The sequence below is a fragment of the Octodon degus genome, unplaced genomic scaffold, assembly GCF_000260255.1.
Source record: "Octodon degus isolate 3935 unplaced genomic scaffold, OctDeg1.0 scaffold00104, whole genome shotgun sequence".
In the NCBI taxonomy this organism is placed as follows: domain Eukaryota; kingdom Metazoa; phylum Chordata; class Mammalia; order Rodentia; family Octodontidae; genus Octodon; species Octodon degus.
The window spans coordinates 705,811-731,232 of record NW_004524680.1 but is presented as its reverse complement, the minus strand read 5'-3'; the positions used below and the strand labels follow the sequence as shown (position 1 = coordinate 731,232).

Genomic DNA, 25,422 nt, shown 5'->3' with positions numbered 1-25,422 from the left:
ACGGCCATTACTTGACCAATTTGCTCTCTGTGAAAGCTTGAGAAAATGTTTTTTCTCTCCATGTGACTCTCCCCAGGCTCACTTTAGATCCTCGAACACATTTCTCTGTGGCTCCATAATCTTCTTGATCAGAAAATTTGGAGCACAACTGAGTTACATATTGTTACAGTACAGGTTCTCCTATATCCTGAGTCTTCACTGACCTTGAAAGGCTAGAGCCAAAATGAAGGTCAACTTTTTGAATCAATTTAGGACGTAGAGGCAGCCGCAACATACACTAAAAGCTCTGAAGCGAACGAAAGTCCTCGTGAAAGTGGACTCAGAGCTCTTCAGAAAGTGGCAAAAGTGAGAACACAAGTGTGTTTAAAGCCAGGGAGCAGGGGAATTGCTGGCAGTATATCTACTAATTTAGATATTCGCTGTAGTTTTCAATCATATCCTGCATGTGTGTACACAGGCACACACACACACACACACACACACACACTCATCTACAGATGATCTAGGATATGAAATTTCTATAGGAAAAGTGGCTATATTGGGAATAGGGTTGGAGGGTACAGAACAAAAAAAGAGCGTGAAACCAGTCAGCAGACCCTTGTGTTTGGATGGTGGTCTTCTTACAATGCACTTTTGTGTATATATCATTTAACACTTACCTACCCTGTGAGTTTGACAGGCGCGACAATCTCACCCCAAGCTGCTGATGCTAAAGGGAATGGTGACGATACTAAGTACTCTTTGACCCCCAAACTGAAGTTTAGGCCCCTGCAGGTCAGTGCCTCGAGTCTTACCCCATGGTACACTTTCATAAACATGCAAATCCCACACGTCGCCTCTGGGCTGCCCCCACGGCTCGCACTTACTTGAACTTTATTTTCTGTCATGCATATTTTACATAACCAGAAAAGTAGGATTTTTTTTTCCTGAGGGGAAACATTTTTCAGCCCACCTGTTGCACCTTCCTCTCCTTGGTCCCACGCAGACACTGTGTTCTCCTGCACACTGTGGAGCTAGGGTGTTTAAAGTCTGGGCAGAAGATGGCAAGAGTGCCTGCCTGGGATCGGGAGCCAGATGAGGTGTCTGAGGACCCAACAGATGAGGTAGCCTCGAAAAGTAGTCTGACGCTACTTTCTCTGGCCACACAACCAGTGGCTTCTGAACAAATTGAACAAACAGAATACCACTCAAAAATAAGGACTGGGCTTGGGGTTAGAAAGCTAGAAAGTTATTGAGTCTTAATTCTTCTGTTACTGAAACACCTTAAGATGTAACATCCACTTTTGTCAAAGGAAAATGACACAACAGTAGGTTTTGAAGCTTCCACAAAGCATCTATTTAAAAGCTCTGTGTATGCCAGATACACAGATATGCACCCATAAACTTAGCTACTTTAGAGGCTGAAGGAGGAAGATTTCAAGTTTGAGGCCATCCCAGACTGCTTAGTGAGATCCTGTCTAAAAATAAAATTGAATAAAGGGCTAGATGCATACCTCAGGGTTATAGCAGGTAGAGGGCTTGCCTAGCATGCCAGAGGCCCTGGGTTCAATCCTCAGTACTACAAAAAATATATACATTTTTAACAAAATAGCATCTCTCAGTAAGCTGTAAGGTCCCATGGAAAGGTAAAGATGGGGCTCCCAGGCAAATGACAATCTATCTGCTGGGATAACTTGGAGGGCCTGCTCTCTAATTACAACTTAGCACCAACAGATACATTAGAGAAGTTGTTTCCCAAATGTCATTGGCTTACAGAGAAAGTGGCCAAGGCACAGCCAGATCTGAGCAGGCGCAGGCTGTTGACTGCTGCCCATGATGCCAGAGAATCAGTTGCACCAAACACATGGCTTGCTGCCATCCTGCCCTCGGAAGCACGAGTGGGGATGGCGTGAGCTATGCTCCCTCCTCCCCCGAGCTCCGGCCTTTGTGTCAGGACCATCTTGGGGATAGCTCCAGGATCTTCCTTCCAGTCCTGGGATATCCTTGAAGCAACCTTGCATCCCTAGGTTGCAGGGTTTGCTAGACGTGCTGTCATCCGGAGACATGGATTCTCAAGCCCATGTTCTAAATTCAGAAGGAAACCACACTTTTAGTTTCAGTGGAACCCATGAGGGCTTTTTCACTTATAACCTTCTACCTTTGACTCTTTAAGCCTAGCTAAATCCACTCCCACTCCCCTCAGCAGATACCTCAGTGATCCTGACATCTCTTCAGACATTTCCCACATTCAGCTCGTCTTCCTGTCGTCCCTGCCTTTCCCTCTCAGGAACGTTGTTTCCCCGCCAATCCCAGGAGCCACCATCCAGTCCTTCCACAGTGCTTACAGTCTCTCCTTCTACGTGTCGGGAGGCGTTTTAGGTCCCTGACGTACACAGGTAGCCCAGACACAAGTTCCTGCCCTCGTGCGCTTACATTCTAGAGAGGAATAAACAGACAGTGAGCAGCAAGTAAGAAGGAGAGCGTGCAGGCTGTTAGGAGGTGGTGAGCGTGCTGGGGGAAAGCACAGCGCCAGCTCCAAGGAAGCTGTTTTAAATGAGATGGAGCTTTGTAAGGAAGTGACATTTGAACAAAGCAAAGACAAAGGAAGCAAGGGTTATCCAGGCAGATGATGTAGGAGAGGAGCTTTTGGGCAGAGAAGTGGCCAGAGCAGGCAGCACAAGCTGAACACGGTGGGCAGAGAAGGAGTGGAGGAGAGAGCACAGGGACCAGGCTTGAGATGGTACTCCAAGCAAGAAGGGAATCTACCATTGGGTTGGACAGACTCGTCTTGCTATGGGACTCTAGTTTTAAAGTGTCACTCTGGCCATCTGTAGGAGTTAAAGGTGGGATCAAAAGGCTATCTAGAAGGCAGAGTAATCCAGGTGGGAGATGACAGGCACGTGGGACAGTGTGGTAGCAATGGGATCACTGTGGAAAAGGGCCAGCTTTGGGATCTCTTTTTTTTTTTTTTTTTTTTTTCCTTTTGCGGAACTGGGAATTGAACTCAGGCTCTTGCACTTGCCAGGCAGGCGCTTATTCTACTGACCTATCTCCCCAGCTGGGATCTCTTTTGAAAGTAGCACTGTGTTTCCTGCTGCTCTGGGTGCCAGCATGGAAGGACAAATGCTCAGTAGGACTGCAACTTTAGCGGAGAGTGGGATGGAGTCGGAGTGCACTGGGGGAGAGGAGGTGTGGCAGGAGCTCGGCTGGGATGGTCTGTATGCCTCAGAGGTGTCAGGTGGGTGACTGGACAGCCAACCTGAAGTCCCAGCTCAGAGTCCTCAGCAGGCGGATGGCGTCCAGGCATGACACTGGAGCAGTGTGCCAAAGGACAGAGGAAAAGCAGAGGTGCAGAGGGCAGGCCAGGGGCCTCCAACACCAGGAGGTGGGGACCCTTTGGGCCCAGAGCAGCTTCCTTTCTGTTCACTCTGAAGCTGCAGGGTTCCATCCTCTGAACAACTGATGGATGTCACCCCTGTACCACCCGCAGCCCCCACCTTATCTAGCTAGCTTAAATCGCTCTTCAGGGGCTCAGACCCTCGCCACTGCCCTTTCCCTTGCTGACACACAGCCTTGTTCTAAATCCTGCTGCTGTCCCTCTGGGAAGCCAGAGCACAAGTCACATGGCTGCAGAGAAGGCTTTTGGTTTCATGGGTCTGACATACTATGCCCCAGAAGGCACCCCTGTGCTTGCTTGTGGAAGTTCCCATGGTGTCAAAACTGCTCCCCAGTACTCCACACTGGACTCAGTGTGGTGCTTTGGGTCATCCAACTTCCTGAACACCCTTCCTGAGTGTCTTTTCAAGCATGTTAAACAACAGAAAGTCCCGAGGGACTTCAGTACTGGATTCTTGCACTGTGATTATAGAGACAGATCCTCAGGCTGTGAATTGAGAAGCCTTAGTTATGTTTCCAACCTGGGCACGGTGAAGTTGGGTGACACAGAGCAGCTGACCGCGTTCTTGAGCCTCAGTTTCCTTGGACGCAGTGGTTGTTGGGACAGAGCTATACGGTAGCTAGCAGGCTGTGATTCTGAGGTGGGTGTCAGCTGACAGCAGGAGGTAAAGTTGTATTTCTCCTCTCCTCCCAGGCCTGGGCCCCTGGCTTTGGTGTGGCTCATGCAGGGTTGCATAGAGAAGGGACAGAAAAGCCAGCGGCAGGGAGAACCACAGGCCCAGAGTCAGTGTGAGGGCGAGAGCGCGGGTGCTAGGGAGCTCCCAGGCATCAGAGGAGGCAATGATGGAGGATTAATGTAGATCCCAGAAGGGACCGAGGCGGGAGAGGACAGCTGTGTATGTAATGACAGTCCTGGCTGTGACCAAGAGGAAAGAGAAGAGGAAAAGAACAGGAGAGCTACTCTCTGACCAGAGGACTGAGGCCAGGCACTGCATCCAGGACATGATGTACATAATGGGACGAAACGCTCAGAGAACTGGCAGACGTGAGGAAACAGGCGTAGCGGGGATAACGATCTGCCCTAAGCCGTCCTGCTCACGAGTGAAAGCGATTTCTGTCTGAGAATTGACCCTTGCGTCTCCTCGGAGCCCATTGGCTAAATTCCTGGGCTGAGCTGGCTGCAGTGTGGTGTGGCCGACAGGCAGGGATTGGTGGCCCCGTGATGGGCACAGACACCCTCATCCAGTGCTCTCCTAGGTTGACTGAACTTGACCTCTCAGTGGCTGCCAGGGTGCCCTTGGGATGCTCAGACAGGAAGTGATAAGATGCTAGCACCCAGCTCCCTAACCAGCAGGTGGCAGACATGGGCCAAGAAAGTAGCAGGCAGCACGGTCTCCCCTTGCCTAGTTGGCGTCTGCAGCCTCAGGAAGAAATGAGAGGGCAGAAAAGGGCAGAGCAGGCAGGGCTCAGCTCAGGAAGTGCCCAGGGACAGACATGCCAACATCAGGACCCCAAATCTCCTTTACCCGCACCCCTGACACCTTTCAGCCAGGCCCAGCTTCCAATAATTCATTGTACCTGACTGGCTCCCCATAAACAGCCATGCCAGCTGGCTCCTGCCATGGCTCCGTGTCCTACAGAGGTGGGAGAAAGGCAGTCGGCCACGAGCCACAGACAGCACTGCACGTCCGCCCCCACGGGTGACTCAGAGCTCAGCCCTTGCAGGCCAGCCTCTCCCATCTCCACGCTGTGGTGCACACTTGGGTCTACAGGCCCTGCTCCCTCTGAGCCTGCTCTGTGGCCCAGCTACCCACCACTGCCCTGCCATAGCAGGGAGAGGACAGACAGGATGAGCAAGCGAGGGGAAGCAGAGCTCACCTTCAGGGTACGCGTAAAAAAGACGGTCAGGGAGTGGACTCACCCCAGAACAGTAGGATGATGAAACCCAGGAGACCACTGAGCCCAGGCTGTGCCCCTGTGCTCCTCAGCTGGGCACTGAGTACCTGCTACAAGGCAGACCCAGGAGAGCAGTCCCTAGATGAGGATGCAGAGGGCCAGAGTTGCGGAACAGCTTACCTACCTACCGTGGCCTTCTTTCGAAGCAAGGCCAACCCAGCTCTGACTCACTCCCACTCCTGTCCCTTCAGCAGAGGACTCAGATGGGTGCTGTTGCCAGTGGCTGGTGTGGCCTGAGCTAGTTCCAGTGCAGGTTTGTGGTATCAGCACAACTGGCCGACACATCTGCACCTCCCTTTCCCGCTGCTGCATCCCTCCTGTTGCCCTTTGGGGCTTCCTTCCAACCTCTGGCTACTTTGAGCATCACCCTTCATTTCTCCAATGAATGCCACCAAGATATCTTGCTCCAAAATGAAATGATTCCATGTACTGATTCATACTCAGATGATAGTGACTTTATAAACAACGCTTCCAAAAGAAAAAAGTAATGCTCAACCGAAAGGTGGACCATTCAATGCAGCTAAGGTCAGACTTCAGCTATGGGACTCCGGAGTTGGAAGCTTGGGCTCTTGCCCACCCTCCTCCACCCTTCCAAGGGCTAGAAGTGATGCCAGGGATCTGAGCACCAGCGATCCAGCTGGTAATGGAGGAGCCCGGGAAGCCCAGGCTTGCTGTGTGGGCAGCAGTCAAAGGGCACAGTGAGGTCAGACACAGTAGGAGGGCAGAGAGAGACGGCGGATAGAGGGCCTGGGAAGGAACATTTTCCTGAAAGTCACTGCCTTGAGAAGTAACCTATACACTTGACCCGAGAGGTCCATGGGAACCTGATTTTTGTGGCCATCCTGATGTGAACTCTCAGTCCAGCCGTCATCGAGGCCCTGGGTGTCCCGACGCAGGCGCCGCGCCAAGGCTCCCTGGCCCTCTGCCTCCTGCCAAGGCTGCTTCCTTTCTGCATTCCCCGATTTCCCTGCCCCTGCATTCTCATTGCAGTGACCCACACAGAGCCCTCTCCTCTCTCCTCAGACAGAAGAGTGACCAGACGCTGTCACGCCCCTGGGCTGGGCCAGATGGTCCTCTGTGCCTCGCCCGTGCCTGTCGTTTAGTTCTCTCAGGCTCAGCCAGCCAGCTGATATGTTTGCCAGAAACCCTGCAAGCCAGAGAACATTCCGTGAGCTAGAGATACGCAGGACTAAAAATGCTCACAGGAGCCAGGCATGGCAGCCCACTTGGGCGGCTGAGGCGGGAAGACTTAGAGTTCTAGACCAACCTGCGCTACGTAGTGAGACCTTGTCTTCAACAACAAAACAAAACAAGAACAGCCACAGCAAAATGCCCACCACATTTCCAAAAGCATCGCCGCTTCTAACTGACACCATGTGTCCCCACATGTACTGCTCCAATGCCAAGAATCACCTGTTTTGTTGTGCTCTTATTGGGTCTGTGTCTCCCTGCTTGGCTGTCCTTTTATTTATTTCTCTCCCTTCCTCCTCCACCCTTCTGTCCTTTCCTCCTCCCTCCCTCTCTCCCCCTCCCTCTCTCTGTCTCGGAATTCTGTGCAGTTCTTGGCGCTGCTAACGCGGCCGACGAGCTGATTGCCTTCTCTGGTTCTTCCTGGGATCGTTGGTCTGTGCGTCTGGATGACTACATACCGGCTGCCCTGCTCAGGAGAACATGAAACCACGCTGCTGTCCTGTAATTGGTCCTGTGTGGTGTGCTTCTGGCCAAAAATGGCACCGGCGAGGGCCACCGGTTGCACACGAATAACAGAATGGATCCTGAGGCTTGAGCCACCGCCAGCTGCCTGAGCTGGTCGCTGTGCAGCTCCTCACACAAGCAAGTCACACCTGGCCACTTGCTGCCACTTAGCACAGAAAGACAGGGAGAAGAGGGGACGGCCAAGAAGCAGCCGTGCCAGCCCCTGCACGCTCTGCCCCTCTACCAGTGCCCTTGGGGCCAGAGACCCTTTCAGGGGGGGGTAGTAAGGGGACCTTGTCACTGCGTGTTTGTCACTATGAAAGCACAAGACAGTTGCTCCTTCTGCTCAACTTGCAGTCGAGAGAAGCAGCTAAAAGTGCGGATGCTGGCTCTGGGAGTAGGGGAGCTGTTCTTTCTACTCCTGACTCTCCTCCCTTAGGCTCAGCCTCACCTTGTTCCCTGCCCCTTCCCACCTCAACCTTGTTTGTTCTTTTTGTCTTTATGAGACAGGGTCTCACTATGTAGTTCAGGCTGGCCTCGAGTTCACTTTGTAGCCCAGGCTGCTCTCGAACTCCCAACAATCCTCCTGCCTCAGCCTCCCCAGTGCTGAGGTTATAAGCATGCACCACCATCTGTCTCAGCATCCTCTGGCTGAGTGTCGACCATCCACTGAAAGGGGGTCCTTCTTACCAACTCTTTGTGACTATCTGTATGTCCTTTCACTTGCTCTGAATTTGAGTACCACTCCCATCTGTCCTCTGCTTCTGTGGATCCCAGTTGTCTGGTGCTTGTATCAACTTTGCCTTGCTCTCAGCAAATAGCCTACCCATTGAACTCCTCCTTAAAATGTCTTCATCTGTTGCCGTCTCTAGTGCTTCACAAACCCCCACAGCTGGAAGCCCCGCCTGTGGTGCTAGGTGGGATGTGGAACTCTCTGACCCAAAGAGGAAATCACAGTGTAATGGGAACCATACCTGCTGGCTCCTGGCCATGAACTTGGGCTCCAGCGTCTCTGGATATCCAGGACTCCTGTCATTCCCAGTTCTCCGTGCCTGCTATAGTCTCCCCTGTCTCACAGCAAAGCCCCAGTGTCTCCCTCTTGCAAATCAAACTAAAATAGGGATGCTGACAGTAAAAGCAGGGAGTTTGGTGGCATCTGGACCCAGACCTTTCAGTGGTTTGGAATGGAATTAATGTCAGATTCGCCTGCTAAATTCTGGACAAAAGATTTAAGATTTAAAAAATAATAATAAAGGCCGGGGAGATGGCTTAGTAGAATAAGCGCTTGCCTGGCAAGCTCAAGGGCCTGAGTTCAATCCCTGGTTCTGCCAATAATAACAATAATAATAATAGTAGTAATAATAATAATAATAATAATAATAATAATAATAATAAAACCAAGAGTTACTGTGGCCAGTCAGTGGAGATTCCCAAATTCCCACAACACTGCTCTGACTGCTTCAGAAAGCTGTGGGTCCTTGGGTCCCTGCGGCCATAGCCACCATCGTGAGGGCAGCCCTTGGTATGCGATAGCCCTGCCCCACATGGCCAAGCGCTGACCTTCCCTGAAGGGTATCCTGAGGTCATCTGTCTCTTTGAAAGTCGACATCAACTATCTTTTAATTCTCCAGAGAGAGTGTGCCATGACAACGGGACACAGCTCCACGGATTGTCACACTAGCTCCTCGGGAAGATGCCCCTCCTGGGAGTCCCCTCTCTCTTGTCTCTGACATTCCCTGAGTCCCCTTCCTTAGCCGCCTCAGTGTGGGCACCCGCCCCATAGAGAAGGGACAGTAAGTCATTCCAGAAACAAAGATGTGACCTCCTCTGAGGTTATACTTCTGATGTGACTCTGAACTTAGTTCCAGAGAAGATCTCCAGTTAGCAGCCCAGTCCCATCGCTGTCGCTGCTGCCAGGTCTGGCACAAGTGATCTAAAGCGTAGCCGACAGGGTTCCATGGGTCTTACTTCAGTCGGTTCTACCCAGAGAAATGGCGGCAGGAATGAGAAAAGATAGACAAGAAGACAAAAGCTTGGCTAGGGGGGTCTCTGGTCTGCCTGATAGCCAAACACTAACTCAACGGGCACAACAAAACCTACATTTATTTATTCTTTTGCAAAGTTAGTCACACATGACGTACGGTTACCTAGCGACTAATAGCTGACCTTAATCAGACAGGATGTTTACCTCAGGACTGAGGTAGCTTGTTTGCTTTAGGTACTGAGGCCTAGTCCCACCTACACACATTTGATCAATTTTTTAGTCTTTGTGGCTCCCAACATATACCCCTTTTTGTTTTGTTTTGTTCCATTGCAGTTAGAGAAGCTGCATTTGGAGAAATCACTAAAAGACCTTTTCATATTTGATGCCAGTCCAAAGATTGTTGGTGCTTGAATTTAGCAATGTAACCCTTTATAGTCCAATAATCTATAATAGTAGTCAGTTAGTAGCACAGCTGGTAACTGTCAGAAGTTGTTGACTTGAGCCTTTTATAGCTTAGCATATTAATATGGCATTACTTTTTATACTTCGTGGTTATATTTTTTTGCTGGTTGGTTAAGACAAGCTAAAGCAAGACCTGAATAACTATGCATGTAACTTTTGCTATCCGACAAGGTCAGTCAGATCTCTTTAGGATTTACCCTGGACCCATTCATTGTCTTTGACGTCCTATTTGCCTTTCCTTAGCCCAAAAGCACCAGCCTGCCTCTTCCTGCAATAGGGAGGAATACCCTCATTTCACTTCTACTAATTGCATGAGCAAATTGAGTTAATTGCCCCAATATCTTGAAATCCTTGAAAATTGCCAGATTCTTATAAAACAAAGCTCAGAAATTGGCTGCTGAAAAACTGACACGGTGCCAACCATGAGCAGAGACGGTGCTGGACTAACAAGCAGCCTTGGGCTGGGGGCAGGGAAACACCTCTGCAGGCTCCCACTGAAGGGGCAGGCGGGAAGGGTCTGCAGGCCTGGGGGGTCGGGTCTCCAGGGGCTTCACCGCCTGCTTCTCCCTCTCAAGAAACAAGGAGAACATCTAGGCGAGGGCTAGAGATGGATGGTGCAGTATTTCAGGCTGTAGAGGAATTCAGGTTTGGAGCTTAAAGGAGACACAGCAGAGGAGCACAAAGCACGTGCCTGGGTCTCTGCGGAGGCACTCAGTGCTGGATGCTGGCAGGGGGCCCAGCTGCCTGGCTCCCCGGGGGTCTCACTCACAGCTGAGCAGGGCACCAGAGACCTGGCTGGCCCCGTGGGGTTGCCCAGGTGATATCCGCTAGGCTGCCCTGCCTCGGCGATTGCCTCCTGGTGTCATCACAGTGATTACCTGACGGAGGTATCTTGTGAGCAGTTTATGTGAGACGTCAAGGGAAGCCCACAGAGCCAGAGCTGCGCCCTGAACGGCATGGCTTAGAGTGAACACGTGAGTCTGGACTCCTTCAGTGAGGCACTTTGGCGAGCGGTCAGGACCTGGGCTGCAAACCCAGGGCGCAGCAATCTTGTTCCATCTGCTACCAAAGCCCCCCTCCCCCACTCCTTTGGGAAAGCCCCCCTCCCCCACCCCGTGCGCGCTTCTTTGGAAACACATTATAAACATTGCCAGAGTACTAGATGTTATTTGAAGTAATAAAATAAAAACAAGATCATTAAACCTAAAACTAAATATTGAAAGTTTAAAAAGATGAGTTAAACACGTGAGATCTTGACGGAAGCTATTAAAATAGCAAGAGAAAAGCTATCTAAGACAGATGTGATCCTGAACGATGAAGAGGTAAAAGAGTGTGGTCCTGTTTACTGGCTAGAGATGGGTTGGGTGGCCCAGAAGCCAGGGAGTTCTCTGAGTTGACATCATTTTGTCCTGTTCCGACAACCTTCCTGCACTTGCGCAGGGTTCGTAGTAGTCAGCAGCTCTGATAGTTTCCAGAGTGGAGCTAAGAGGGAAGAAACAGGCAGGCCCCCTGGAAACTCCGCCTATCCATTGGTGGTCGACGTAGTGCAGGTTAGCTGCCTCTGTCCCTCCCATCCAACCTCAGCAGATCCCCAGGCACACAGAACTCGGGGTTTGTTAACCCAGGGGCACAAGCCCCAGACCTGCCTAGTGGGAGGGCAAGTGACCATCACGGGAACTGCCACAACCGATGGGAAAGCGTTTAGATGCTTCAACAAGAAACTTCCTGTGTGAGCGTGTGTGTGCATGTGCATGTGCGCGCATGCGTGCAGAGTGTGTGTGTGTGTGTGTGTGTGTGTGTGTGTTTCTATGTTCAATAGCAGTCCCCTAACCAAAACCTAGTGACCCCACCCCCTCTAGGCATGTAGATGTACCTAGCAGCTGAGAACCCTCATGGAGCAAGAGCTGAAATTGAGTTTCCTGTAGATGACTAGAGAGGTGTCCCTTTCCTTGTTTTTCCTGTCCTCGCCCCTTATCTCCACTGTTCCTCAAAAGAGAACATCCAACTTTCTATGGTAATTTGAAAAAAAAAAAAAAAGAATATGCCAAAAAACCTGTTACCAAAGGAATGTTTTCAGGCTGGAAGCAAATGTCAAGTTCTGCACATTTTAATACCTCAAAACTTCCGTTACATGTTTTTCTTGTTTGAACCTTAAAATGGAACTCCAAGGGCAACTGTCTGAAAGTGGAGAGTGAAAGCAAAGTGACAGTTTGTCGCAGAAGTGCAGAGCACCAGTGTGCAGCCCCCAAGCAGGGTGTCCTCCCAGAGACAGGCACAGGGGACCTGGGAGGGCAGCAGCCCTAAGATGCTCAGCCGAGGTCCTGCCCTAAGTGGGTTCATAGCCACACAAAGAAAACAACTTCTCCGGGTGCTAATGGGATTCTAAATTGTGTACAGAGCTTTCAAGCTGAAAGGCAATCACTTCATTTCATGCCTCTGGCCACGGCTCTGTGCACCTGTGGACCCACAGCTAGGCAAAGCCATGCCCCACCTGGCCTAAGTGCTGAGAACCAGCCCCTGCTGGAGACAGGGTGAAGGGCCACCTCCTTAGAGTCCCCTCTCCTCTGCCAGGGGTTTTCACCCTGGGGCTCCTTTCCTTAAATGTTTAGGCCAGGATAAGTAGCAGGCACAAGCAAGGCTCGTCCTGCAGCCAGCACTTCCTAGACTGAGTGAGAGTTCAGAAATCTCTGGCCCTTGATGGTATCTTACAATCCAAGGCTGACTGAAGGCAAATAACCCTCCACCCACCAAGTCCACACTCTGTCATCTTATTATAATGGGTGTGAGTTCCTGAATCCACAGCCAGAGACGGCCATGGGTGAGAGGAGGGCTTGCAGATACCTGTTAGACACGAGGCCCCGTGCCACACAAGCCCATGTGTGGTGGCATCCTGGAGCCTGCTGGGCCCACACTTTTGTCCTTCTTTCACTTGTTTCCTTGTGCCCCTGTCCTTCCACCGTGTCCTGTGTTAGACCTAGAAAACCGGGCATCTTGTTGGAGACTCATTACAGCTTATCTCTGTCTGCCTTTCTTTAAAGCCAGCTGAACATGCCCAATGCTCTCCCTATATGGTAAGACTGGCCCTCCAGACACACTCCTGGCTTCTGTGACCCCTCTAACACCCCTACTCTTACCCACCCCAGCCTCCAGGCTCTCCTGGGGGCCCAGCCCGGCTCCTGTTGCATGTGACCACCGTGTCCATCGTGTGCCTTGCCTACCCCTGCCCGTGTGAGCTGTGAAAGGCTGTGTGTGTAACGGTGCTCCTGCACCTCCTGAGCTCGCTTCGGGCGGGCGGGCGTTCACTGTGATCTTGACTGTCTAATGAGCCACCGAGAGAGAATTGGACCCACGGGCCATTCCTGTTAAACCTCCTGAGGGCTCACTAGCTAAAGTCTCTGGGCTAAATCTAACCTGGGAAATTGGCGAGGGCACCTGAGAAAGCTGTAATAAGGGCCTCCAGGGAAAGGAGCAATGGGCGACCCAGCGAAGAGTCAGAAAGGCACGTGGTGACTTCCTAAACTTAGCAATGTGCATGATGCCAGCCTTCCTTGGGTTGCAAGTGGAAGGCCACCGTAAAAGATGCAAGCTGGGACTTGTTACTGAGGGGGCAGATAAATTTCTCTCTGTCCACCCTTATGATTCTTCCCTATGTCTAAACTTCTGAAGTGGTACCCACTTTTCTGCAGGAGGGTAGAAACAGGGAAACAAGCTTAATTCGTTGGCCATTTCTCACATTAGAGACCAGCATTCTCCTTTGGTAAGTGGTAGAGATGTAGTATGACCTTGAAGTCTCCTTGAACCAGATTCCTCTAAAAAGCCACCATCGGACACTTCAAACAGGACCACGTGTGAGTTCTTAGAAAGGCTGATTCCTGAGCTCCCAGAATCTTGAATACTGGAGGAAAGAGTGGATGGATCAGTCATGACTCCCAGTGCAGCCCCAAGGCTGGCTGTGGATATCCCAGCACACTTCATGGGACAGCCACGCTGTCCTCACTGCGCTGTCACTTGGATTGTTAGAAGAAACTGCCCGGACCCCGGTGCGGGTGTGCTTTTCCTCCGTCTACAGCACAACCAGGGAACTGGAAGGGCTCTGGCGAGCGGCACAGTAGAGCTCACGCTGCAGCTTCATCTGTGGCTCGGTGGCTGCTTCCAGACGTCCCCGGCATGCCAGCGTCTCAAGCTCTTGACGCCCACAGCCAAAGCCCACACTTGGGCTCATTCTTTCTTCTCATGTCTCTTCTCCTGAACACGACGAAATCGACCACCAAATTATAAACCCTGAGCCTCCTCTGCCGGCTCTCCTAGGAGAGCAGGGCTGCTTCTTAGGAGAGAAAGTAGAATCTCAAATAGATACTCAGATGACAGAAATACAGAGGGCCAGGACATCAAAGACTTCAAATGCACAAGGAGAGAGTGAGGGTTAGCGGCTGCGGTTCCCTTCCCAGGCCACCAATACCAACAGGTCTGTCTGCCCCCTGCTTCCAGGGAACAGTAGCCCTAGCAGGGTGAACACAACTCCAATGTTGAAATATAAGAAATACTTCCACTCTTATGTGGCCCAGGCTTTGGAAAAGCAAGGGTAATGCTCTCTCTTGGGTTTTGAGCTACCCTCCCAGGTGGAGGCTGGGCATGTTGATCTGTGAACTCTACCCCTGGGTTGTCCTGCTGTTCCAGGTCCCCTATTCTGAATAAGGATCAGGTGAGTGGCCCCTGAAGCCATGAGCCACATCAGCTGGTTACAGAGGCTGCAGGGTTAGGACAGAGTGTGTAAGTGGGCTGTTGCATGGGTGCAGAGTCGGGGGTGTGGACAGGGAGGCCTAATCTGGGAACAGTGTCAAATAAAGCAAGAGGGAAAGTGAAGCAGAGAGGTCTGCAGTGGTCCCCCAAGCAACCCAGAGGCCCCTCCTTTTTGAGGGGTGTGGGATGGGAGCAATAACAGGAACCCAAAGGTCCGTTCTCTCCCGGTGCTGGCAGGGCTGGGTGAGCTGCACTAGCTCTGGGGCGGGGTGGACTCCCTGGCACCAGCCAGCTCTCTGGCTCTGCAATGCAGCAGCCAGCCACATGAGCAGGAGGGGAGCTCCAGTTCTTGATCCCAGGCCTGGAGGTAGAAGGTGGCTCCAGTTCTTGTTCCCAGGCCTGAAGGTAGAAGGCGACAGTCATCCTGTGCTGCCCCTGGGGGCTTACATCAGTGCCTTCTCCAGTGACAGCTGGACTGAGCCTTCAGCCAGCCAGCAGCCCAAGCATCACTGCCCCACTTGAGCGTGCTGTGGCCTCCATGCCATCTGTCCCTTCCCTTCCCTCCCGGACTCTACCCGAGGAGAGGATCCACATGAGCAGGGACCATGGTCCCCTGTGCCTGGACACAGAATTTTCTAGGGCTCACTGGAGGTGACACCTCCCCTGTCTCCCCTGTCCTGTGCTCTATGACTCCTCTAGGGTCTGCACACCTGGAGAGGGTTGCAGCCTCCTAGTCGCCCCAGGACAGAATGGAATAGAAGGGAACTAGCCTCAGAGCCTTCAAGGAAGGACAGGGCTACGACCCAATCACTCCCCTAGCAGGAAGCAACACCCCATTTCCTGGCCCTCCCCATGGCACTCAGGGTAGGTCAGGGTTGCAGGAAATCAGAGGCAACTCGAGAGAAATCCCAGAATCCTCAGAAGCCAGAGCAGAAGACCCCTGCAGGGGCCGGTGGACCCTGCCCCAAGAACCCCAGTGCAATCATGCCACAGCGGCATCTTTGCAGAGTTGGGTCCCACCGAGGGTGCTGGAGCCTCAGTCAAGGCAGACAGAACAAATGGGCTGCTTCCTCACTGAGGACCAGTAGGGAGCGCTAGTGACACATCCCCGGGGAAGTTTTGTGGCTCCCACCGGAGAACTGAGAACTAAAAATGAATAGGAGCAAATAAGACAGGAAAAAAGGGCCACAGGCCCTGGGCCAAGGCACCACCTGACTCATGGCTGGCCTCCCACCGGTGCACCAGCGAGTGGGGCTGGAGGAAACCATCTAGTGCAGCTGAATCCCACCCTGGCCTGCCTGCCCTCAGCCAAGCTGTGTTTCTCCGAGCACCCTGTCCCTTCCCACCTACCCTTCTCTTTCTGTGTTAACTGCACCTTCTATTGCCGATGGCTTCCAGAATGCAGAAGAAAACTCTCGCATCTCCATCACATTCTTCCGCCTCTTCCGGGTCATGCGCCTGGTCAAGCTGCTGAGCCGCGGAGAGGGCATCCGGACACTGCTGTGGACCTTCATCAAGTCCTTTCAGGTAGCCAGCGCCGCCTCCCCCATGTACAGCTGGCAAGAGGCCACCTACTGGGTGAAACAGGGCTCCACCAGTAGCACTACCCAAATGGGAGTTGTCAGAGGAGCACAGCTCCAGGATTTCCAGGCCTGGCTGGTTCTTTCTCTACCTCAGTAGCCATGTGACAGCAACTTGCTTTCCTTAATTCTGAACTAAAAGGATAAAACTAGGCCTATGGTTACCCAAGCTGGCACCCAGAGCCCTACACTGTTCCACAGGCAGGGCCCAGAGAGGATGGGGGTTGGAAGGGGCCCAAAACAGTTTTGCTTTCTCCTCTCATCCTTGCACGAGGCCAGGGGATTTTGTAGGATGGAAAAAATTGGGGAAACATGGGCCTTAGTCCCCTGCTAACCTCTCCAGGCCCCTCCAACTGCAGCATTTTTGGACTTTCATGACAGGTATTCCACCTAGCTGTGTTCACCCTACCTGTTTAAGTCCCTGGCCCAACTCTCAGGATGCTAAGCATCATTTCACTGCAGTAGAATGGTCCCCTCATAGGGCACAGGCTAGCCTAACTATATGATTAGTTCCTTTATCTCTGCCGCCGTTTTCCAGCTGTAAATACAGAATCCCGATGGTCCCTGGCCAGCTCCGAGGCGTGTTATGTAAGTGTGAAGTTAAGGGAAGAAAGTTGTTAGGTTGCTTGGATTCCCCAGAGATGACTGTAGAAATCTCTCCATTAGTTCCCCCCAAAACTGGCACAGAGGCAGCTTCTCTCCTCCTACGCAAATACCACTCCAGACTTCCCCTGAGGAAGAGGCCAGCGCTGAGCAGCGGCTTCCGTGTTCCCTGCCCCGGTGGCTCCAGACCTCAGGCAGGGAATGGAGTCAGTCTCTGGGCCCAGCGTGCCCACAGCAGCCGTGGTCGCAGCCAGAGGACCAGTGCTCCCAGGTCCCACGCCTGCCCTGTTGGGAAATCCTCCCTCAGGGACAACCTCTCCACAGGGCCAGAGACCAGCAGGCAGGCTGCGTAGGCAGTCTCATGCTCGTCCCACCAGGCCAGGCCGACTCCCCACTGTCCAATGGGCTGGGGATCCCCCCCGCCCTGATCCCCACTGAGCCCTAGAGGCAGAAAAAAAAGGGGGGTGTGTGGAGGAGGCAGTGTCAGCACCAGGAGACTATCACATGGTCTCACAGTGCCATCTGCTGGCACATGGCGCTTCCAGCGCCACATCTCCTGGGGACAGCCAGGCCCACCCAGCTCCCTAGGCCCTGGCTGTGGACTGCGCTAGCCCGATAATAGGTGAGCAAATGCATGGAGCACTACTATACGTGAGCTATGGCGTTCAGCCCTTCAAAACTCATAAACTGCTGAGAGGTCAGCATTATTGTTCCCAAGCTTGAGAGGAAACTGAGGTTCCACGAGGTCATGGAGAACGCCCAGACTCCACAGCTGCAGAGTGGGAGGGTGGAACTGGAGCTTTTGTATTTCTTCTCATTACATATTGTCGTGGCACCAGTGACACCTTCTCCGTTCAACTAGTGGGATAAGATAAGCCCTGTGAAGAAAGAGCCGGACCTGCCTCTGCCCCTCCTCCCCAGGGCACGCTGAGCAGCTTCCCGAGGGTCCTCCAGGGCAGTCCTTCTTGTGCAGATACATGTCTCAGAGTGGGAGGTGCTGCCCCCTCCTGACTGTTCTTACTAAAGGAGTGTTGCACCTTATCCCTTCATCTGCAGCCCACTTTTAAAATCAAGCCAAGGGCCGGCCAGATAGCTGAGTGAATCAAAGTGCCTGCTTGGGCAGACGGGGGGGGGGGCCGATCCCCAGCCTGCCGTGTGCCAGCCCTGCCCCCGGGGCTCGCTGACACAGTAATTGAGACTGGGCATGGGCGCCTGTAATCCCAGCTCTTGGGAGGCTGAAAACAGGAGGATCACTAGGAGTCTGAGCTACACAGTGAGACCCTGTAGACCCTGCACTGAATACATAAAAAATTAATTAATTAAAAAAGCAAGCCAAGGCTCACTGCAGCTCTGTGGTATATAGCACTTGCCTAGCACATTGAAGGCCTAGGTTTCAGCCTCAGGCCTGAGAAAAGAAATAAAACGCTAAAATAAGAGAACACCACCCATTTCTCAGGCTTTCTCCAGGCCATCTGTATTGCTGTGGAGCTCTCAGAAATGCCCCACCCACCCAAGGGCAGAACACGACTGAAGCCTACAGAGCCGGGGGCAGGTTGCTTTCTTGCAAAGAATGTGGCCAGCCTGTCCCTCTGGCCTCATGCTGTCCTCTGTGCTTCCTTCTAGGCCTTGCCCTATGTGGCCCTGCTCATAGTGATGCTGTTCTTCATCTACGCGGTGATTGGTATGCAGGTAGGAAGATGCGCACCTGCGCGCATGCGCGCACATACATTGAGCCCCTTTGCCTCCTGTCTCATCTCTCCCCAGCTCCCAGCACCCCGTTCCCTGCCATTCTGTGCTCTCCTCACTCTTGTTCCTGGCCATTCCTCAGGACACACCACTTCCCCATATGCATATCCTGTAGGCACCTGGGTGAATGACCATGAGTGGGCATAAGAGAGCAGCTGAGAGAAAGAGAGAGAGAGAGAGAGAGAGAGAGAGAGAGAGAGAGAGAGAGAGAGAGAGCCAGCCAGCCCAGCATCCCTGCCTAGAAGGGCATCCATCCAGTGGCTTTGGCATCCACTGCTCAAGCCCCACCCCACCCCCAGGCTACGAGAACCCCTCCTGGGGTGATGGGCACATTTCCTCTCACATGCGCCTACAATAGATTTGCCAGTTCGCTTTCTATCACTGTGGCAAAATACCCAAGATAAACAGCTTACGGAAAGACAGGTTTATTTTGGCTCACGGTTTCAGAGGTGTCAGTCCATGGTCTGCTGGTTCCATTGCTTTTATGCCTGGTGAGGCAGAAACATCATGGTAGATGAATATGGTGGTGATCTGCTCCCCTTATGGCAGCCAAGAAGCAGAAGAAGATGGAAAGAACAGAAGAGCAAAGGGACCAGATGTGGCCCCCGAGGCCATGCCTCATGGCCCACTCCCTTCTCTAGACTCCACCTCTTATTCCCACCACAATGCTGACACATGATGAATCCACTGGTGAAGTCGAGACCCTCACGATCCAGTCACCTTCTGAAAGCCCCCCCCCCCGACACATGAGACATCTGGGAACATATTAAATTCACACCATAACAGTGACGCCTTGTAATCCGGGGGTAGAGGTAACAATAAATGTCTGATAGGTCACCTTGGGAGACTGTTAGGTAGATAAACAAGTCCCAGGATCAATGCAGTTCCCTAACAAGAGCATTGAATGGTGGTTGGAAATTAGGACCCTCTTTTCCCAGGGGTCACTGAATTTCTCTTCCTTCCTTCTGGCAGGTGTTTGGGAAGATCGCCTTGAATGACACCACCGAGATCAACAGGAACAACAACTTTCAGACCTTCCCCCAAGCCGTGCTGCTGCTCTTCAGGTGGGTCTCCGAGGACACGGTGCACAAGCACACTTTGGCGTGCCCCGGCAATCCGGGTGTGGGAGGAGAGGATCTGTCTTCCTGGAGCAGGGAGGGGGAACATGGATGATTACTCCCCTCCCCTAATTAGGAGGCTGACTGTGTCCTTGTCACTTTTCATGAGCAACCCAGGGGACACTGATGGTATCACCCAAAGCCATCAGGGGACAACCTCAGATGCTGGGGGCAGGTGTGATGGCACCTGCCTATGACCGCAGCACTCACGAGGCTGAGGCAGGACTGTGAGTTTGAAGCCAGCCTGAGCGACTTAGCCGGCAGCCATCACAAAGTGAAACCTGAAACTGGGCTGGGAGGACTGGGGACAGAGCTCAGTGGCACAGCACCTGCCTGGCAAGCACAAGGTCCTGAGTTCAAGTCTCAGTACCAAAAAGGAAAAAAAAAAGTGGGCTAGGCTATAACCCAGTACAGTGCTTGCCTAGCATGTAGGAGACCCATACTGGGGGAAAAAAATCAAGGGGAAAAGCAGCTGTCTAGAGGTTTGAATGAGCTCCAAGCCTAGGCTTGTAACCATGAGCCTTAGCTTCCCCATGAAGTAAGTTCAGGTGTGATCGCCGTGCCAAGCTGAGTCCTGTGTCCTGAGTTGGCTGGTTAGGTCCTGCCACTCCTCGTTGTATGCTTACTGAAGCCAGGCTGGGGTCTCCGCACTTCTTGGAAAGCCACTGGCTGAGGAGCAGGCCGGGTGGGGGTGTTCTCACACTGCCCTGAGGGGGTCCCTGCCTAGCTGCTCCTTTTTCACCTCGTTCATTTCTCACCTGCCTCTGGTTCCCTCCCACTGTCCTGTTGTCACAGCCCACCACTCTGGGACCCCATGTCTTCTCCAGCTGAGAGATGAAACTGTTCCTTCTTCCTAGCACTAGAACGGATGGTTGTTAAAGTCCATCTAGTGCGCAGAGCCCACACACTGTGGCACTAGGAGAGGCAGCACGTCCTCCCCTGTTCTCTGAGGCTCCTTTCCAGAGGGCCCAGGGACCCCATCAGACAGCCCCACCTTCACCTTGCTTCCCCCCTCCGCCCCACCCAAGTTCATGTCGTTATTACTCACGATACATTATATCCCCAAACATACCAGGTGGCATAACCACCACTCTGAGGTCGCAACTACCAGAACGCAAGCGCCATTCTAAGCTGCTTTCTAACAACCCCTGAGCTTAGACCACATTCCCAGATGTGGCTTGGACACTGACATTTCATGGTGAAAGAAACTTCCAGAAAGACAAATCCATAACAGCACTAGGAATGAGCCAGAGGTGCTAGGAAAGCCCTCAATGGAAGAAAGCAGATGAGATTCAATTCACAAAGCAACAAGACCTGAGGAAAGCCTCCCTCCAGGGAGCACCCTGGACGAAGGGAGAGAGGGACACAGCTTCTCCCAGCGCAGACCAGAGGCACAGGAGAAGCCAGGGCCACAGCCTGGGTGCCCTGGTTCTGTGGAAACTTGCTTTTGGGGAGTGTTTGCTGATGTTCACAAGCTGGGAGCCACGGAGCCTTACGTCACACTGTTTCAGTACAGCGGGGTCTGAGAGGCACTACAGGACCCCTGGGAACCCACTGTCAAAGAGAAGCCACCTGCCTCCCCTCCGTGGCCTCTTTTCTGTGATTCCCAGTCACCCCCATGATGAGGACTTCATCTAGAGTAAAATCAACTGGGCCCAACCACCAAAAAATAGTTTAAAACAATCCCAGAGTACTTGGAGGAAATCACCGTCAAGAAAGATCTCACACTCCACTACCACATGGGGAGGAAAAGAACGAAGAGAGCCGAAAGATTTGAAAATAAAAATAATGTGTGGCTTTAGACAGACTGGAGAACATAACATCTGTTAAGTTAGGCGTAGAATCAGCAGCAGCAGGAGCTATCATGTAAGAGCAAAGTTAGGCCAGGTGTGGTGATGCACACCTGTGATTCTAGCACTCAGGAGGCTGAGGCAGGAGGGCCATTGTGAGTCTGAGGCCGGCCTGGGCTACACAGTAACTTCAAGGCCAACCTGAGCTGTACCCTGTCTCAAAAACTAAAAAAAAAAAAAAGAACAAAGTTTATTTGGAGAAAAAAAAAATATAATAGTTGAGGTATTTTTTTCAAAAGCAGATGGAGATGAATAACAGAATAGATAGAGCTAAGAATGAATTAATGAACCAAAAGGTCAGCCAGGGAATTCTTTCATTATGTAACCAAAGGACAAAGAGATAGAAAATATGACATAAAAGTCAAGATGAGGAGGACAGAGTCAGAAAATTCCTACCCAGGTAATTGAAATTCTAGACAAAACAGGAAGAATGGATAGAATGAAAATAGAAATTATCAAATAAAATGTCAAATAAACATAAGTGTTTTCAGGTTGAAACGACCTATTAAGTACAGGATAGGTTAATCAAAAAATATTCTTAACTGTACACAGTATGAGGACATATAATAATACCCAGAATAAAGAGAATATTCTAAATGCTTCCAAAGTGGATAAACAAGTGAATAGGGGCATACTTTTAAACTCCTCTTTCAAGGCCAGCATTATCGTGATAACAAAGCCAAAGGTGCTGCAGGAAATGAAAGAACAGATCGGTAGCCCTGACGAAGGCAGGTGCAAAAGTTCTAAACAAAACCTCAGTAGACTAAGTTGAACCAAACGTGAAAAGCAGCATTCACCGTGATCAAGTGGGATTTAAACCTGGAATGCAGGGCTAGTGAGATGGCTCAGTGGTCTAAAGCACCTACTTAGAACAAGCTTAGCAAAGCACAGGGACCGCGGTTCAATCCCCCAGCACCACATGCCATCCAGCCCCGCCCCCTGGTGGGCTGAGCTGGCCACACACACACACACACACACACACACACACATAAATAAATAAAATTTAAAAAGAAAAAGAAAATCCAACAGCCTTTCATGATAAAAACTGTAAGAAATTATACATTGAAGAGCCAGCCAAATAGCTCAGCAGATTAAAGCACCTGCAAGCAGGCACAGGGGCCAGGGGTTCAATCCCTGGGCCTGCTGGGGCGCAATGAGACAGCAATCGAGACTGGGCATGGTGGCATATGCCTGTAATCCCAGCTCTTGGGAGGCTGTAAACAGGTGGATCACTATGAGTCCCATCTAGTAGCAAGACCCTGAACACCCTGTAGACCCTTCCCTAAAAAACAAAAATCAAAAGAAAGAAAGAAATTATACATTGAAATCAGGTACCTCAACACAATAAAGACCATATGTGCAAAGCTCACCTCACACTGTGGCTGAAGCCTTTTCCTCTAAGATCAGAAGCAAGACAAGGATGCGCACTCTCACTGTCTACTCACTGTCTACTCTGTAGACTGCTGAAAGTTCCGGCCAGAGCAGTCAGAAACATGGAAGATGCTCATGTGAGAAAGGAAGACGTGAAATTGTCTGTTTGCTAATTGTATGGTCTTATATACAGAAAACCATAGAGTTCTCCAAAACCTACTCAGTAAAGTTTCGGTTTGCAAAAATGAGTAGCACTCTTTTACTCTAACAACACTGTGAGAGAATTTAAGGGATCAGTCCCATTCACAATAGCATATGAAAATAAAATTTAACAAGGGAAGTGAAAAGTCTATATGATGAAAACTATAAAACATTCATGAAAGAAATACTTGATGGGACACATTGCTGGAAAAGCATTCTATGTGCTTGGATTGGAAGAATTAGTATAATTAAAATTTCCATACTAGTCAAGGTAATCTACAAATATGAAAATCTGATATCCTTACCAAAATCACAAGGGAGTTTTTCATATAGATAGAAACAAAGTCCTGGCCTGGTGAGATGGCTCAGTGGTCTAAAGCACCTACTTAGAACAAGCTTAGCAAAGCACAGGGACCGCGGTTCAATCCCCCAGCACCATATGCCAGCCAGCCCCGCTCCCTGGTGGGCTGAGCTGCCCCCCACACACACACACAGAAATAAATAAAAATTTTTTAAAAAAGAAACAAAGTCCTAAAAAGTGTATGAGACAATAAAACATGTAGGTAACCAAAGAAATTGAGAATTTGAGAAAAAAAAAAAAAAAGGAATAAAGCTGGAGGCATTACACTACTGACTTCAAAATCCATTACCAAGACATAGTAATCAAGACAGCATGGTGGGGCTGGCAGGGTAACTCAGCGGACTAAGTGCCTGCTTAGGCAAGGCAGGGACTGTGGTTCGATCCCCAGCACCGTATGCTACACCACTGAGCCAACTACCAAGTCCGGGTGCACACCTGTGACCCCAGCACTGGGGAGGCTGAAAACAGGAGGATCACTAAAAGTCCAATCTGCATAGTGACACCCTGTACCAAGTACACTAAAAAAAAAAAAAAAAGACAGTATGGCAGTGACATAAAAACTGAGCATACTGACCAGTGGAACAGAAAAAAGAGCCAAGAAATTTAGTACCTTGTTTCCCCTAAAGTAAGACCTACTTGGAAAACAAGTTCTAGGATGATTTCGAAGAGGCGGCCCCAGAAAATGAGCCCTATTGTGTGTTTTGGAGTAAAACTCATGAACACTTACAAGAAAATACTTGGAGGTTTGTGGCCTAAATATTTGTAAAGGAAAATATCCAAAATCTTAATAATAATCTGGAAGTAAAATCCCATATTACGTAAGCAAGGTAAGAAGTGAGGTGGTAAAAGAATAAGACTTACAACACTATGTTAAGATTATTTTCTCATCTGGGGAGAAGAAATGAATACTGTATAATTCTACATAACTAACCACAAATTGTGTAGAAAGACATGTGTTAAATATTTAAAGGCTAACGACTAGATATGTAGAAATGGAAGATACACATTCCAAACCACTAGAAGGAAAATGTGGGTAAGGGAGACCTTATTAATTGATCAAAAAGAAGGAAAGCAAAAGTTAAAATAAATCTCCAGACATGCTGACTCACACGTAATCCCACCACTGGGGAGGCTGAAGCAGGAGGATTGCTGTGAGTTTAAGGCCTGCTTGGACTGTTTAGTGAGTACAAGACCAGCCTGAACTGCAGAAGGAGACCCTGTCTCAAAAATAAAAAGTAGGAGGGGCATACAGATGAATGTCCTTTTTGTATCTGTGTATTCAAAGTGGATGGGATAGATATATAGTTACATTCTCTTAATGAATAGAATGATTTGTTCAAATGGTGTTTGTAAATAGGATATCATGTCTACATCTTGTACAGCAATTAACCACTAAGAAGAATGTATGCAGTGTGTTAGTTATTGAAACTGTCCTATCGATTTGATCTGAAATTGTCTCATTGCTATCTGTTTATCAATAAAATTATGAAAAAAATAAAAAGTAGGGCTGGACCGACGAGATAGCTCAGTGGTCTGAAGCACCTGCTTAGGCAAGCACAGGCAAGCACACAGGGACCACAGTTTGATCCCCAGCACCACATGCTGCACCAGCCCCACCCCCAGGGTGGGCTGAGCTGGCCACAAAAAAGGAAAAAAAAAACAAAAACAAAAAAGAGTAGGGCTGGAAATATAGCTTGGGCACAGAGCCTGCCTGACAAGTGCAAGATCTTCAGTTTAATTTTTGGTACCAAAAAAAGAAAAAAGTTAAAATAAATTTTATAGGACTGGCCAAATAGCTCAGCAGATTAAAGCACCTGCAAGCAGGCACAGGACCCAGGGGTTCGATCCCCAAGCCTTCCACACCGGCCCTGCACCTATGGCGCACTGAGATGGCAATTGAGACTGGGCTTGGGGCGCGCGCCTGTAGTCCCAGCTCTTGGGAGGCTGTAAACAGGAAAATCGCTATGAGTCTGATCTGGTCTTGAGACCCTGAACACCCTGTAGACCCTTCACTAAAATACAATAAATAAATAAATACATTTTATAATAAACATGGAAATTAAGATCACAAAATAAAGCATAACAAATATATTAATAATCATTGGGAAATTAAATGAGTTAAATTTCTCCATTAAAAATCAATACTATAATGATGGCTTTAAGAATTCTAGCCCTGGGCCGGGGAGATGGCTCAGTGGACTAAGCGCTTGCCTGGCAAGCACAGGGGCCTGAGTTCAATCCCCGGTACCAAAAAAAATAAACAAACTACATTTAAAGGGCTGGAGAGATGGCTCAGTGGTCTAAAGCACCTACTTGAAACAAGCTTGGCAAAGCACAGGGACCGCGGTTCGTTCCCCCAGCACCACATGCCAGCCAGCCC

The 25,422-nt window shown here is 50.4% G+C and overlaps 1 protein-coding gene across 37 annotated transcripts in view; it reads left to right on the top strand.

Moving 5' to 3' along the window:
- The window catches only part of Cacna1c (calcium voltage-gated channel subunit alpha1 C), a 752,474-nt gene that overhangs the window by 686,115 nt on the left and 40,937 nt on the right, over nucleotides 1-25,422 (top strand). For 30 of the 37 annotated variants that reach the window (XM_023723811.1, XM_023723805.1, XM_023723803.1 and 27 more), the window contains 4 exons: nucleotides 12,511-12,543; nucleotides 15,611-15,739; nucleotides 18,019-18,084; nucleotides 19,114-19,205. In XM_023723811.1, the coding sequence (XP_023579579.1) occupies nucleotides 12,511-12,543; nucleotides 15,611-15,739; nucleotides 18,019-18,084; nucleotides 19,114-19,205 (320 nt within the window). The remainder of the gene's footprint in view (nucleotides 1-12,510; nucleotides 12,544-15,610; nucleotides 15,740-18,018; nucleotides 18,085-19,113; nucleotides 19,206-25,422) is intronic. The other 7 variants (XM_023723814.1, XM_023723813.1, XM_023723801.1 and 4 more) reach the window with 1 other exon arrangement.